Source organism: Falco peregrinus, chromosome 8, assembly GCF_023634155.1.
Source record: "Falco peregrinus isolate bFalPer1 chromosome 8, bFalPer1.pri, whole genome shotgun sequence".
Classification (NCBI taxonomy): Eukaryota; Metazoa; Chordata; class Aves; order Falconiformes; family Falconidae; genus Falco; species Falco peregrinus.
Window position 1 is genome coordinate 16,078,946 of NC_073728.1, and position 17,008 is coordinate 16,095,953.

The 17,008-nt window shown below is 41.3% G+C and overlaps 1 protein-coding gene across 1 annotated transcript; it reads right to left on the minus strand.

Moving 5' to 3' along the window:
- On the minus strand, nt 1–11,155 carry CD28 (CD28 molecule). The gene is made up of 4 exons (XM_005237017.3): nt 10,952–11,155; nt 4,837–5,190; nt 4,459–4,577; nt 1–1,531 (listed from the first exon to the last, which is right to left on the minus strand). Exons 1-4 carry the CDS (start codon nt 11,004–11,006, stop codon nt 1,391–1,393), a joined length of 669 nt encoding a protein of 222 aa, XP_005237074.1. The 5' UTR covers nt 11,007–11,155; the 3' UTR covers nt 1–1,390.
- Nucleotides 11,156–17,008: the final 5,853 nt, after the last annotated feature.

Genomic DNA, 17,008 nt, shown 5'->3' on the forward strand with positions numbered 1-17,008 from the left:
TGGATTTATTTCTCATTTAATTGTTTATTCAGTAGTCCCTATAAAATAAACCTCATCTCCTCAGTATGAAAAGGGATTTTATGCCAAGACATCACCAGTTACAGTTTAGGATGTCTTGCTAATGTAAACATGCTTAACTGAAAGAAAGAAGCAGGTTTTGCTAAAGCCTTTGTCCTACTCCAGCATGGAGCATTCCTGAAGAACATCGTTAGATAGAAAGGTAACATCCAGTCAACGCAAAGTTCCTCAAAGTGCCCAGAGTAATCCCTGCAGGTGGCTGAGCACTTGCAAGTCCAATTTACAACAGTGGGAATGAAGGACCTCCTCACACCCCAAAAATAGGGGCTTATAGGAAAAAAATTCAGGTGATCTTTAGTTGCTCATAACCGGACCCAGATTCTTGAAAGAGCTCTGGTACAACCTAGGTGCCAGAAGATGTGTATGAATTTTCAGGAGGACTCAGCAAAATGTCTTTTGGATAGAAACAAAAATGGAAGTAAAGCTCTCCTCAAAACCTGACCTCTGTGTCTTCTAATGCTTCCCATACAACTTTGCGTTCTGTCGCTGTAGGAGGCAAACAAAACAGAAATGGGGTTCTTCATGAAGATAACAGATCTTTCTTCCTTTCCTGTTTGTCTTGATTTTGTCTTCAGACTGATTACCTTCTCACTCTGTGGAGTTGCTTGGTCATGACTTCAAATGGCCTTATGAACATTTACAAAGTGTCCAGCCTAAGGCCTCACATGTTGAAGGTTTAGCCATTTTCTATCAGCTCGATTTGTCCTGGTGGCCCACTTGTGCCATAGCCTAATAGCTTGGGTGCCTTCTGGCTGACTTTCCCCTCTTTCTTTCAAGCATGTGTTTTGAATTCCAAATGGTGCCCTGGTCTTGTAGGGAAGAAAAGATTTATTTTTTTTTTTTTTTTACATTTTGCCTTATTTAACAGCAACAAGAGTTGCTGAGATTTAGATATACAGGGAAGGAAATTAAGGGTTAAATCTAAGGCAGCAGTTATTGGGAAAGGTCAGAAGTTCTGCTCTTCCCAACAGCTGAGCAAAACCACAAGTGTTAGGAGGAGACCAGCTCTGAGGTCTGATGCCTTCTTTCTGTCTTACCCACTGACAACCCTCAACACAATTTGTATCTCATTTTCAGCTGTCATGGAGAACAAACCTTTTTTACTTTTCCCCTGCTTTTTTATGTTTGTTTGTGTGTTTGTTTTTTTCTTTTAGTATCTTACATCGAAGTTTAGCCAATACTTGCTACGGTGTAGGTATCCATGGTCAATAACAACAAACATGATGAGAAAATGAGAGGCTGTCCTTCCACATCCAAGAGCAAGTGACTGCCTAGAAGCACATAAGGCTACTGGTGGGTCAGCTGGTGGGTGTCACGGCTGCCAGGACCGATATGCAGTGTAGTCTCGTGTTGGTGCATAGGGTGGGTAACCCTTGTTCTTCTGGTATGGTGGATGCCGGGGAGTCATGTTCATGTAGTCACTCTGATGGTACATATTCTTTTTGGATTTTTGCTGTGGGAAAAAAAGGTGAAGAGAAGTTCGGAAACATTTCTGCAATTAGTCTGTCCTGCCTGGGGTGAACATTCAAAAAGGGAGAAGAAGAAAGGGAACAGGGATTCTTTGAGTAGAGGGGGGTTGCCTGTTAATAAGACCTGAGACAAGTTAATAATGGATTTGATTAATTTTTCCTTCTTTGAATTAACAAATTGTCTCACCCAATGCTCATATTAACTGCTGACAGTTCTGGCCCTAGGTCCTCATTCAGGGAAGCAGGCATATTTATAAGGCAGCCTCAGGTTTAAATACCTTTACAGAAGAATTAGGAAACATGTTCTCATAAAATAATCTATGGAATTTGCCCAACCTGAATGTAAGTCTCCAGCTTATCTGCTGAGAGATTTACAGTGTTAGTTCTCCAGGTAAAGGAATGCTTCAAACCAAGGATACAAACTGATGCCTCTCACCATCAATTCTCAGCTGTGGAATGACTCAGCAGAAGCAATACAGTCTAAGCAGTGAAGACTGTCCTCATTTATTAGGAGGAAAAAATAAATTAGCTTAACTCAAATGCAAAAAGAGCAGGAAAAATGATCCCAGGCTGTGTATATCATGATTTGCCTACCGTTTACAGCAGTAACACACAATGTATATGTTGTTCTGAGCCTTCCTTCAAGGGGCAAAAGAATCAGAGATTATATTAATCTTTTATTTGTCTCACTGTCTGGGCCTCAAAAAAATCATTTTCACTGTTGAATTCCTGCCTTATAATGCCCCTGTGAGACAGGGGAAGCATCATCGCTTTCAGAAATCAGAGCAACAGAAGACAGGTGAAATAATTTGCCTGTAATCACAGAGGAAGTTTGTGGCTACAGCATTTGAACCTCTCCTACAGGCTGCACACAAGGTTGGTGGTTTTGCATAGCTTTAGACTTTATTGATCAGGGTCTAGATAAAGTGCTTCCATGCTTTTTTCCTTGATGCTGATGTTACTTCTTTTCAATCTCCTTTTCACTGAAATTTCATTCCTATGTACATAAATATTTGCATGTGATGCAATATACTTGTGATGCTGTGGAATTGGAGGTATGCATTAGCAAATCTGATGGCTGAATTGTGCTGTACACGCAGAATAGGGCAGTTACTATGAAACTTTTAAGCTTTTTTATATTAATGTTTTATATACATTCAACACCTTGCATATATAAGTTACATACTGTTTAAGTCATTCAACGCAGTTGATGCACGTAAATCATTGGAAACAAAAGCTTTACCTGTATATGTTCGTCTCTGTAATATAGGATTTTCAATTCACCTAAGAGGTAATTTTGCATGGGAGAAAGACATTTTGCTAGCATGAGTGCGTGCTGGACTATTACAGGATCAAAGACTGGCACTTTCAGAAAGGAAAGTGGTTTTCCTCCAGGGAAGGCAGAACTGTATGAGGACAGAAAAATTTTCAGCTGCTTTCAGGAACTCAAGTGAAATAGGCTTGCCATGGCTGTCAAGTATCAGATTTTAGGACCTTATTTTACAGTTCACAGTGTCTTCTAGGTAGCTGTATTTACATTCAGCAACACTCTAAATACACCCACACTCAGAGTGCATATTGTCAGGAGAATACCACCAGCAGTGATAACAGCAGGTAATAACAGATGCTGTAAATGGCACACATCGCAGTGCAGCCTTGTCACTCTTGCTGGGGGCAGACATGTTAGCAAAGTGCGTAGCCATTGGGTACCAAACAAATATAGCAGAGAGAAAATGGTTCAGATTGTAAATGACCGATTTGAAGCTACGGTATCTCACCAGACGCAGCCACAGTAGCTCAGCACTGAAATACCGGCAGCTGTTCTGCTGTAATCCTCTCAGCTCTCCTAGGCATCAGCCTCTCCAACAAGGCACAAAGAAGGACCACTTAACCTGCCTTTTCCTATGGCAATGTTCGATTGTTTTCCATTAGAAAGAGACTTCTATTGAGCAAGTGTATTTTTAGGAAACATTTAACAGATCTCAAGCTTCAGCTAGCAGTGACAGTGGCTTTCTGTATACCTGCAACATTTAACATTAGTCAGGGACTTTGGGGCCTTTTTGCAGGCTACCTTGTAATGTGATGAAAATCGCCATTTAACAACAAAGATACAAGGAAAAGGCAGAGTATAAGGAGCAGAGTTCTCTACCGTTATTGTTCAAGTCCTTCCCAGATGGAGTAAGTAGTGTAAATCAGCTCTAGGAGATCACAATCCTAAGACCTGTCTAGGAACACATTCCTCTGCTACCTCTGCATCACGCCTCACTCTCTCTTCACTCCAGCAGGCAGAACTGAACATGGCCTGGGCCAGCCAACTCTCCAGAGAGATTAGAAAGCAAAATAGTAAGCTGTAAGACTGTCTCGGCTTTCTTAGGGTGAATGTACAGAGGCAGATGAGGGACTACTGAGATCTGGTGCTCCTCTTCCCTTGCAGTCAAGCTGCCAGAACTAGTGGGTACTCGGGGGAATTGCTGGCTATGGTGCAGATGGTCTTGGGCCAACTGAGGGCTCCCTAAAGATTGTTTTACTGTAGGAAAGCTCCTTCTGTCAGTTTAGTGTTAAAGGGTTTTGCCAGGAATGTTTGTAGTGCTAGATTTCCATGACAGGGACAATTGGCAGAACTAGAGGCAGCGTCCCAGTATTGCTGGTGTGCAGGGCACTGCCAACACTACGGCATTACTAATTGCTTAAGGACTCTACTGCAGAGGCCTGACTGTCCACCTGGAGAGCATCTGGTGTTTCAGCTCTTTTGGGGCATAGCATGGGTGTGCACATATAGCTAGGGTGGAGAAGCACTGTGATCCTGTGGCGAGGGGTATCAGTGAGTTTGTGGTAAACATGGCAAGTGTAGCCTAAGAAATGAACCAGGGGCAAAGAGTATATAGAGCAAAGGAAAACAGTAGTTTCTTACCCAGTGGTTAATAAAAACTGTGGTTATTAGCATACTGTAGAAAGTAAGAACTCCAGCCACTGCCACCATAATCCACAATGACATTTCAGACTGAGGCTCTTGTGTTTGGATGGGTGTTTCTTTAAGGAAAAGAACAAAGAGAACTTTTAAGTATATGAAAGCAAAAACCTCAATCTCTGCTTATATACTCCTTGTTCCAATGCACCATTTGTATTAATCATAATTTTAAAATGTGTTCTTCAGGACATCAGGAGCAGGAATGTAGTTTTACCAAGCCACCCAAATTTTTTTTTTTTTTAAGGAAACAAACTGCCTCAAGGCATCATGTAGGGAGTGTGTATAGGGAGGATACTGGCCTACAGAGATTTCCCAGCTTACCTTTCACGTGAATGACGGTTCCATTGCTCTTCTCATTGTAGACATATGGGGGTGGATACATGGCCTCTATTTTGCAGAAGTAGATGTCAGTCTGGTTGGCATTCATATTCCAGAGATTGAAGATTACTTTGTCTTTATCATGAATCCCCTCGCAGTTGAATTCTTTATTTGAATTACTGCTAATTTTGGTTGTGTTCCATGAAATAAAGCAAACTTCAACTGCACTGTTTGTTCCTTTGTGCAGTGAAGCTCGAAATTCCTTCCCTGTTCCATTGTATGTGTAGTTGCAGACTAGAGTTGCAGTTTTGTTAGCTACGGTGAGGAAAGGATGCTGAGCCACTAAAATCTTGTTTTCTGGAAGGCAGAGGAGGGGAGAAAGTGAGAAAAACACTTGCTTATAAAATACAGTATGAGACTTCAGAACCACACATCCTCCCTTGCAACTCTTCTCCATATCTCCTCTCTACTGCTGACACTCCCTACTGGGGAGTATGTAACCACCAAGCTGCAGAAGCAGTTTCTCACAGGAGCTCTTGTTGCAGCAATCCCCCTCTATGTAAATAATTACATAGTCACTAGGGGAGACTGTGAGGTCAGGAGTGTTTTTCTTCAGTCAGAACACTAGTACAGAAAGTGGCCCATGTGATTGGGATTTAAGGTCAGGGCTCAGAAAGCTACTCTGTGTGTTTGTGCATGCGTGGATACGTAAGACCACCTTAGTCTATCCTTTCCTTAGCAAGCAGTTTCCCAGGGGACATTATGGAGTGAAAACACCGTGAATTAAATGCTTAGTTTAGCAGTCAGATAAGAGAGTATCATATATACACCTGCTTTTTAATCCAAGGGCAGACTTGAATAGTTTGCAAGTGGATTTGTCGAACAAATTCAAGGGTCTGGACCTTGGATGATGAGCACTAAACCCACTAAACTAAACTGTTATCATGTTAATGTAAAATAAGTAATTTCTCTAGCTAGCAGCTGTAGTAGATTCCTAATCTCTCAGCGGGCTCAGGAGCTGACTAATTTGACACTGCATTGGCACTTAGCACTCAAGTGGCCTGCAAAAAACATGTCACATGAATGTATAACTCAATTTGAATTGACCAGACTGATACATAAACAGGAAATGTTTTCTGACATGTAGACCTCTGTGCTACCATCTGCCAAACAATGAAACACTGCAAGGACTATGCAGAAAGACTTCCAAGAAAGTCTTCCAAGAAAAATCATCCTGTACAAATAAGGCCCTATTTTTCAAATGATGACCAGTAAGAGGAGGAAAGTTTTGGCTTTTAAGCTAGGAACTTGCTAGAACTAAGGACAGCCCTTTTCTGTGTGTATATGACTCTGTAAGTCTTCATGCAAACTCAACTCATATGAGGTCTTAGTAGCCTTTTTTAAATCCCTGAGAAATGCTGTGGTTGTGAGAATGAGAATTGTACCTCTTGTCCTCAAAATCTGCTGCAGAACCTGTATTCTTTCTACTTAGTCCATGTAATGAGACTTAAAAAAGGCTAGTAAGGGAAACGGAGTGGGAAGGCAGCCAGATCCAGAATGCCCAGAAAACAAGTATTTCACCATGTTTAACAATATTTAGGACCAAATGGCTAAATTTAGTGTGTTCACACCTGCATAAGAAGATGGAGTTCCCCAGACTATTGAGTAGGATACTTCTCTGGCATGAAGGTAATCCAGGGAGTAAACACAAAGAGATGCATGAGATGGTCAAGACTAGTGGTAGGGTGTGGGCAGTAAAAGCAAGCCATGGCTAGCAGGTCCCCAGTTACCAGCCCAACCCATGAAACTGCTGAAGTTGTTAATTTTCTCACTGAAAGTCTTGTTTACCGGTTCTTTCCTCTCATAACAGCAGGAAGACACGAGCAGGGAATGCTCTACTGCCTCATCTTTAGCAGAGAAAGATTGCAGTCCATACTCCTTGTGTCTCTTTGTTCAACATAGTATGAGGAGAGGAGCAGAGCTCATCACAGCTCTGAAATCCCATGTTTGCAGGGAACCCAAACACTGTGAAACTTTGTTTTGATGAAGGATGGACATATCCAGGCTTTTGAGCAGAAAGAGACACGGATCATTGAGTCGTGGAACTGAGTGCCAGATTAATAACAGACAAGGCAGGTTTCTACTTGAGGTTCTGCCTGTGGTGAATTTTCATCGAAATGAAGACATTTCAGCAAAACATTTCAGTTTCATCGAATCAGCATTTTCCGACAAAAGCTCTCGCATAGGCTTATAAGGCATTCTAGTAAGGGGTGAGGTTTGGATTCCACCCCTTTAGACAAGGTATTTGATTGTATTTTTGCTGGCCAGAAAATTGATCTTTGACGTAAGTGACAATGTGCAAGTCTGTGGTAGAATTGTTCTACCTCTTGGATTTATGGTGCGGTCTGCTCTCTTGGTATGTAGGCTGAGTGTTGATAACCTAGCCCATGCTGTTCATGTTGGGATGTAGGGTAGCTGAAGAGTGGGAAAAAGTTATCCTGGATCATTAAACGAAGGCCACTTCGTTTTAAGCTAAGCACCCAAAACCAGTTTTCACAAAGTGGCTCTACTTGATCAAATCTAAATTGAGGTAGATCTTTTTATTTTTCATCTATAGGAACCAATTAGCACCATGTGAATTTGTTGGGCTGCAATGCCAGTAGAGGCAAGGCAGGCTTAATCCACAAGGTATGTTAGACAGGCTGTTGTCATCCTCTTCCTCCTCCCAGTTTAGGGGTTTTTTTTAGTTGAAGAAAGTCAGTCATGCCAAAATGTATATTCGTTGCATGGGGAAAACCGAGTAAGGCCAAACATCCTTTACTTCATTTGTGATCTGAATAGGATTTAATTAGATTCTTAGTAGGATCTGGACCATTCTGAGCAGACATGGGCTGAGGCTGCTTTTGCCTTCACAGAGACAGTTCTCGTGTCGCTTTGTGTTTGTTAAAATGGTGAAACTCTGAAACATTTAGTATGTGTTTCCATTAGTGTATGCTTTCCCCTAAATAGGGTTATGATTGCCATTCCCAGAGCTGTGTTCAGTCATGCTGCATAGTAATAAATATCTATATCTTGGCTTTAGCCAGCCAAGAAAATGGCAGATATGAAAAATAATTGTCTACAGTTTCAAAAAGCTGTGAAGTCTAAAAATGTAAAATCATTTCAGTTAATGTACACAGACTGCAAGCTTTCTCAGGTTCTTAGGATTTCTGTGCACTGGTGTGTAAGATCTCTGAGTTTCTCAAGCATTTTTATACCTTATTTGTAATGCTAGACATTTGTTATAATCACATGTAAGTTTTTTTGCATAATGAATTAAAAAATGCCATCCATATATAATATCCATAAAATACTGACTCTAATCATGGACCACGATGCAAGCAAAACTTCATTGAGGTTTTTCTTCCTTTCTTTCTTATTTGCCAAGAAAGTGAAATAGAGTTGACAAAGTATGGAAAATAACTATTTTGAGGTATTTTTTTCCAGAGCTTTCCATGAATCATCATCAACTTTGGAAAAAAATATTCTGCTAAAAATATTTTGTACTCTTCTTTTTCTCTTTTCCATGCCAGTTGACTTCAAGAAGCTATTTGCCAGAGCAAGGAATCTGGGATAAGTTGGTATTTCTATAAGCACAGTAAAGAAAAGGCTCACTTAAGTCCCTTGGGGGACAGGGGAAAACCTGAAAGAGTTTATTTAATCCAAACACAGAAAGACACACAGCTATGTTATAAACAAAGCTATTCCATTTTTGCTGCTGTTGATCTGTTGTTCAATTACCTTTGCTCTTCTTTCCCAGATACAAGGGTCTTTCTCTTTTACTTCGTTTTTAGATCACCCAGGGGTGTGTGACATGCAGCTCTGCTCCTTCTAGCTGTTAAAGACTTGCTTTCTGCTGATCTTTCCTACTTTGATGCCGGTACTGCAGGAAGCATAGTACTGCCTAAAGCCCAGGTGACACTTTTGCTTTAATCAAACCCAGTGTGAGCATGGGGTTTTTTCTTGTCAGTTGGTGATTTTTTTTTTTTTTTTTATAACAAGAATTTGTAGATTTCATCCTAATCTTGGTTAACCTTGCTTCATACATCTTCTGTATTCTGATAACCTTAGTGGGTTAGAGGCTGATTTTAACACTATAAGCCAGAAGGTTATATGGGTAGTAAAAAGTTGAGGTTGTTTGTGGTACACTGCAGTGGGAACCCACTTATACACTTACTTGACAAAATACATGGGACAGGCAACCTAATCTAGCTGCCGCTCTGGCAGACCATAGCATGGTAATGATTTAGCCAAAAAAAAAGGGGTGCAAGGACAACCTTTGTAAACGTTAGTGTTTCTGCAAAAAGGAAATGAACAAATTGACCTTTTAAGTCCCTTTCCATGATTCAAACTCAACCTGCAGCACTTACTGGTACAGTCTAGCAACAGCAGAACGGGACAAATTCTGTTGTCTCCCCCAAAACACAAATACCTGAGGCCTATAATACACTCTGTGGCTTGAGGAAATCTTGCAGGGTTTTGACCTGGCTTAACATTTTCTGTTTACTAAGGATCAATCCTCTCAATTAAAATGAAGAGAAGAGGTGGAGAAAAAATGTGAGAAAAAGACGAGGGCCCCAGGAAGCAAGTGACCTCATGTGCTTCTCTTTAAGCAGTTGAACAGTCTCCATGAAGCTATTGGAGATTCAACTTCTTCATGCAAAGTGTATAAATGTCTATAGAGTCGTGGCATTAACCCCTATGTCTGATAACCATACACTGTACTTTATTTTGCCGCAGTTCAGAAGAGTCACTTAAAAGCTGTTCACACCTCATGGAAATGTTTTTAAAACTGTTAACCCACTGCTGATACTTATCCCCTCCTGGAATCAGTGTCTTCTCTGACAACCCAAGGGCCCACTGTGGAAATAATTATGATATTGCAAACACAGAATTATAAACATGGGAAAAGGACAAGGAAGAGAAAAACCCTGTGATCTCTTAAAGAAATGTAGATTGTGGTGTCAGGCAAATTACAATGCCTTCACTAAGGAAAAGAATTATCGAAAAATAAGGCAGAAATAAGGAAAAAGTAGATTCAGTTGTATCTCCCATATTGGAAAAAACAACTCTCTAAATATATTCTATATGTGAAAAGTTTTGTACTGGAAAACAGATTTTTGTTCCTCTCTGTAACTTCCCTATAAAATACAAAACACTGCTATTTGGGGAAGTCCCAATAACAACAGTTCACAGGCCAGCAGTTTGAAAAATTATCTGTCTCGAGATTATCAAGATTATCAAGACTAGCCATCATCCCTTGCTTAGCTTTGCATTTTGATGTACCCTTGGAAAGACGTGTTAACTCTGAACATACGAACACTGCATCAGCAAGACAACACCAAGGCAAAAACCTCAGCCACAACAACTGAAGGTTTAGAAAAATTCACTAAGACTCAGGATCTCAAAATCACAAATAAACATTTTTTGTTGTTGACGATCTTTTCAGAAAGAAGCTAGATATCTAGTAAATATCAACAAACTACTAAACAATGCAAAAATCAGAAACTCGGCAATTCCCATCCTCCCATCGCTGAGCTCAGTAAGCAACTCTGCTTTTGGTCCTTCTATTTGCTAGAGGATGTGGGTGGGCTCAGCTCTGGAGCCCATCATGCTGAGCCAGGCCTGGTGGGACCTGGAGCTTCACCCGGGAGACTTGGGGGTGGTGGAGAGGCTGCCCCCAGGGAGGGACTGGCTGGCACCAGGTCTGCTCAGCCCCTCTGCCCCCCAGGAGAAGGCACTTGAGAACAAAATTTGTAAAGCCTGGATGGAAGGAGAAATAAACCCCTCTGTCTATGCATGCAATTTTTCAATGAATCTAAAACCAAGTCAAATTAAAAGAAAGTTCTTGGGTCTTATTTTGGAAGAGATAATCGTGGCAGGAGAAAAATCAGCCTTTTAGTTATATCGAGTTGATCCATGCGTAGCCTTAGCAGCATGCTCGGTCTCTCCTCTTTCATCCAAACACAAGAGTAATTTGTGCAAAAATAATTCAGAGCTATATTAGACCTTCTCTCCCTTGATGATCAAAGTAAGAAAAAATAGTGGAAAAGATTGAAATGTGAGGGGGTTTTGTTACCTGTTACATCAGCAGTGGGGATGAAGCAGAGCACCACGAGGATCCCCAGCAGCATGGTGCTAATGGTGGGCCCAACGCCCTGTCCCCACCCCCTCCAGGCACTGCCACGTCTCCCAGGGCCCCGCGCCACCAGCCTTTCTTCCCTGTGGGGCCAGGCTGCACCTTTGGTTGCTCACATAACTTCTCTCCTCCTCCCTCCGCAGCACATGATACACAGCCGAGTGAAACCGCTGTAATGGCAATGCTCGAACAGGAAGTTAAATTGTTTGATGACTTCAACCTTAGGAAGTTGCCACTGCAAAGCTCGGCAATGCTTGAAAGGAGTGGAAGCCCACCTTTCAAAACAGGGACTCTCATCCCCGTATTGCAAGAAGTGTGCTTGTGTCTGGGGCTCCGCAGGGTTGCTCCTGTCAAGCAGAAATGGACTTCCCTGGATGTGCAGCACTGTTTCTTTGCCAACAGTACCTACAGACATACGCTGTTCCCGTCATCACGATAGAAGCAAATAGCAGTTTCCAAGTTCCTGGTGGCTAAACCTGGCCCCTCAGAAAGTTGTGTGGTCAGGAAGCTCCATCTCTCCTCACCTATAGGAGCAGAAACCTTCCTCTCCTGGCATGCTGGCTTGCTTCTGCCTGCCTTCCCAGCCCCTGGGAATGCTGACGTGTTTTGGCAGTAGATGATCTAAGTTTGTTCATTTTCATTTTTCTGCATCTGCTTGCCACCTAAATGCAGACCAAATGGTGCAAGAGATAGTAATTCGGTATACCTCCCCTTTTTTGAAAATAAAAATTAAAAAAAAATATCCCAAATTATGAATGAGTGCAACTGTAATGCAATTGATGTCTAGACAGAGGCAGTATGCAGCAAGCGTACTTCTCAATCAGTGCTTTCACTACAGGTCTTCTTATTTAAAGTTCTCTTCAATTCACCTAGTAAATGCTCACTCTTCTTAGCCCTGCAAGCTCACTTCTCCCCTTGAAACAGCAGGATTGTAAGAGCCAGTTAATGGTATTTATAACTGTGAGGAACTCTGGTTTTTAACTATTTACTTTTGTCCACCAAAGTAGAAATAATTAACTGTATCAATGCCTGTCATTATCTGTGATTAATTTGAGAGAAAAGGAGAGGTGTTTAGCAAGAAGACTTTCAAGAAAATTGGGCTTTTGTAGAAAGGGATGGGAAGAGCCATTAACTGTTCTTTTCCCTTAGTAGCTGAGGTCTTTAGGTCATGTTTTATCAGAAATTACGTATACAATCTAAGAAGAGTTTTAGCTAATATATCCATTTGCAGTCTGTGAGTTTTAACATTATTCTTTTGTTTTGTAATTGGTGTAAATTGACTGTAATACTGAAAGTTTTGGAATTTCTTTGTACTCAAAAAATAGGAATAAAAAGTCAGATTCTCTTTCTTAGCCCACTTTTGTGGTTTCTAGATAAATATCCTGAAACCTTGAGTCATATGAGTGTACCTGCTGTTCTCAATGAAATAGTCTCAGCTTAAGTTGAAGTAAGAATCCCCCAACAAAGTTACAAAGTTCAGTATCTTTTTGCTGAACTGCCCTGTCTCAGAAATGAAAACCACTGTTGTCACATCTTTTGGCTCAGGTAACTGAACCTGCCTAACGTTTCTTAAGCCTGCTGCATGCTTCTGCATCCTGGTCATCAGATCCTTTCTGTATTTGGGATACAGTCTGAGTGCGTTCTGCCCTCATCACAGAGTTAACAGAATATATTGCAGAGACAAAGCTACTGCCATTCATTTCACTGGCATGTGTTGGCAAAGGGACACCATTCAGATGGAAACCTGACTGTGGAAAAAGGAAAAGATTCTGCTCTAGGAGCACCGCTAACAAAAACCAAGAGGGAATGTTGTGCGCACTCTTCAGTGTGGCCATGGACACATTTATTCCCTTCTATCCCTTATTGCTCCTCCATGTGCCTCTCCCATGGTTGGCAGACCAAGGCACTGATTTTAACAGGGACAGGACCGGTGGAATAGAGGAAAGGGAAGAGAAGCCACTGAGAAATTACCCACCATGGCCCTAGAGACCAAGCTGTGATGTATCATTTCTCTCTGTGCTGATGAACAGTGGTACCAGTATTGCCCTTTCCAGAGCCTCTGGTACTTCAGTCATGATTTTAGCTTTGCCTAATGGTTTCTTCTTTGATCCCTGAAGTAAGGGTTCACCCCATCGGCCCCCCCCCCCCCCCAAAAAAAAAAAAAAAAAAAAGCTTTTGGCTTATCTGCACTTCTTGGTTTTCTGGGGTTTTAAAAGGGCACAAATCATCATTGTGTTCCCAAGGGTATGGCTCCTTTCCTTCTCCAAATTGTAGCTCTTCCTCTGATTTAAACAGTTCATTTCCAATCACTTAGATACTTGACTGTCACTTCCAATGTATGATCTATTTCTGTTGCCTAGGTTCTCATGTGCGTAGGGGAAGGGGAAGAAGATATCATAGCTTTCAGCTGTCTTGCACTTAGGACAAATCACATGAAAGTATATTTAGGGGAAAAAAACGTGAAAATGTCCCCTGATATGCCCACACTCTTAATTTTTCATTATTCTCCCACCCCTCTAAGAATCTCTCCTTCTATACCCCGAGCATTACACAAGGGTATTCTGCAGTAGCCTTGATTCAGGCACCATTCACTCCTATTCTTACCCCATTTTCCATTCAGATTTCAGTCTGCTGAGTCTGTCTGTATGCTGGCAGACAGGCTTTGCTTGATGTCACAGTGATGGAAATCCAGACTAACATTATAATTTCAGTGGAGCTAGAGCTGTGAGAGCACTGAAAGAGCTAAAAATGCAATTTGGCCATGTTCAGGAAAAAGAAGGTTTCCATCCCATCACAAAATGTCTGAAATTGCAGTCTAAGATAAGTAAAGAAGAGGTTTATAAATGGGTTTTCAGGGTACATAATAATCTAGACTATGGACTTGGCCTTTTTATTCATCGGAGTATGTAAATAAAATAACAGTCCAGGTATTTGATTTTACATTTTCATGCCTGCTGTTAGAAAACCAAGCACCGACAGGAGCTATGACCTGAGTTTTAGAGAAATGTTGGTATGATCTAGTATGATTTCTCAGAGGATTATCTGGGTATCTTTAAAAAAGTCCCAAGAAATCCCAAGCAGGCTGCCAGTTTGCCTTGATGTTAAAGAATGAAGAAGTAAAGAGTACTGAGCCAAGTGTTCAGCTGTTACAGTCAAGAAAGAACTTCCACATTTGTTATGATTAAACAAGCGGATAGTTTAGAAGTTAATTTTAAAATAAATGAAGTCTCACTTAAATCACTGGAAGTTGCATAGTGCCATAATTGTTCCCAAATTGTTTATTTGTCCTGTTATCAGGCAAATAAAAATGTACATGCATACCAGAAGTGTAATTGCAACAATATACTAGCATTCACTTATTCCTGAGGACTCCAGTCTAATGGGAGAACAGCAGGTCACTAAAATTCACATTTAACTGCTGTAGACAATTAACTTTTAAGTCCCTGGACTATGCTGCGACTCCATACACAGCTTAAATTTAACAGTTGTGTGAGAGAATCTTCCTCTTTCTTCCCCATCAGGAAGAATTGTAACACAGATTTTGAGCAACTAGTAGGCTTTATTCTGCTTGTTCTGCATGCTTATATGTTGCCAACTGCTAAAGTAAATGCTTTCTTCCCTACAACTGCAAATTTTAAAACGTCTTTATTCATCCATTGCTGCTGCAAGTAATAATCTGTTATGAATAGTGCTATGCATACTTGGTACAGATGGAAGGAGTTTTTCCACATCTTCATTACAAGAAGAATGTGCTTTAACTAGCTACTGTAGAGATGCAGAAGTGGGGTGACAGGAAAAGTTTAACAAAGTCATGTTATTTCTAACTAGAGAGACAATGAATTATCTGTTACTTACCCCCTACTGTGACCAGTAAGCTAACCCTAAGGAGTTATGTTGCATTTGTCATCTGAAGATAAATTTACATGTTGTTATCTTCACTTTACAGATGGGAAATGGAATCACAGCAAGGTGAAGACACATGCCTGAAGACATACCTCAGGTTAGTGGCAGAGCTAGGGACCTCTACAAGTAGCCCTGTGCCTTCTAGCTTCCAAGGTCTGATCGGCTTTCTGACAACCTCCATTTTATATTGTCATTTTCCTTGCACAATAATGAATTTTTACTGGGTTGTGAGTATTTTCACACCCTTCCTTTTGTGAAGTCAGATGCCTTCATACCACAAGTACAAACACCATGCCTGGAAGGGAAAAATCAATATACTCCTTCAGAGGGAATTTAAAGTTTGTTTTCTGTACCTTAAAATGTTACAACTGATGTCTGGTACGTAGAAGCCTTCCAGGGCCAGAGCTTAATATTGTCACAGTGGAAAAGGAGCTTTCTTTTTTGGAAAGATGTGAAATTTTTGTTTCCAGCCCTCAAGGTAGCAGCCCATAAATGTGTCACTAATACAGGACTAAGCGCTACCATCAAACACATAAAAATTTGAGAGAGAGCTTGAGGGAAGCCTCCCCTATTTGGGGAAATAAACATTTCCATGACAGGCTGATTATTTTGAATGCCGATAGCTAGAAGCTGTTCATTAGTGTTTCTTGGGAAAGAGGCAGGAGTTCACACGTACATTCCTGGCTCTTTTCAAGTTAAAAACCTTATCCAAGTTTCAAAGTTGTAACCATTTCTTATGGTTGTACCTATTCCTGATTTGGACTGTTAGAACAAGTCTCAAAGGAGGTGGATTAATGGATAGAGAGGGAATGGCTCAAAGCTCCGTGATTAACTCCATCTATCACCTGCCTGTAATGTGACATATGACTGCTCCTTCATTAGGGGTCACGTTTAGGTAGGAACACCTGAAATTAAGTCCACAGGTGAGTACATACATGCTAAATGTTCTGGGATAGAAGATTTTTCAGATTAAGCTTAGAGGGAGAATAGTTTCTGTTAACTGCACTGCCTGCTCCTTGTTTCTCTTGGGTAGAAAAGGTGAGTGAGACTCCTGCGTATTACCATTGAAGTTGTCAAAACGGTTCCAGTTTACTTGAGCTGAGGACCCAATGCTTGGGACTGGTAGGGAAAAGAGGTCCTGCAAAAATAATCCTTAGCTCTTCTCTTTTAGAGCTGCTGGCAGGCAGCTGGAGGGAGCTGGACTAGCTCTTCCATTTCTGCAGTGAATGACAGGCCAGTGATCTCCTGTCCTTCCTAAGGAGAGAGGTATGGGAAAAGTTGGATAATAGCCAGTAAAGACGTGAAGGAAATGGCAACAAAGTAGTGTTGTCCTGTATATAAGGGAGTTCAGAATGCCTCATTCTTGGAAAGAATTTCTTTCACTCTCCTTTATCCTGCTGCAAACAAAAGATGTGAATGAACACTGCAGGAATATTACAAGCAATTTTAAATAAGAGAAAGCATCTTCCAAAAAACTTAAGGCCTAGAAATCTAGAGCAGACAAATTCCGAATTCAACTTTGTGCAAAAAGACAGCTTCCAGTCCTGGCTGGAGTGAAGCTGTCCAGAGAAGTTACACAGACCCCTAAATATCAAGAAGATTTCTGCCTGCTAGTCCTGTTTTCTTATCTGAGGGCAAGGTGGAGTGTTACAGGTCCTGCAGGGTCTGAGGGTCTGTAGAAGGCTGCTGTGGGAGGAAGGCTTTCTGGGGCTGTGCTGAATGGCAGTTGCATGGAACAGGAGTCCAAGCCTGGGAGGTATACATCCAATATGTTCTGCCTGGAGCTGGCTGGTTTGCCAACTGTGCCAGCATTTCCTTTTGGAGAGAAACAATTGACCAAAATTATTGCTGCCAAAAGCAGCACACGTACAGTATGGATAATCAGGAAACCAGAGCCCTGGGGTGAAATAAGAATGAAATCAAACTGGCAGTGTAGACACTTGAGTTACTTGGCAAATGTTACCTGTAGTAAGGGAATGCTGTAGCTGGGGTTTCCAGGGAACTGTCTGCATCGCCTCTCTTTGTAGAGAACAATCTGCATTGCCTGTGTCTAGGGGTAAAGCCTTAGCTAGAGAAAATGCTTCCACCTGCACT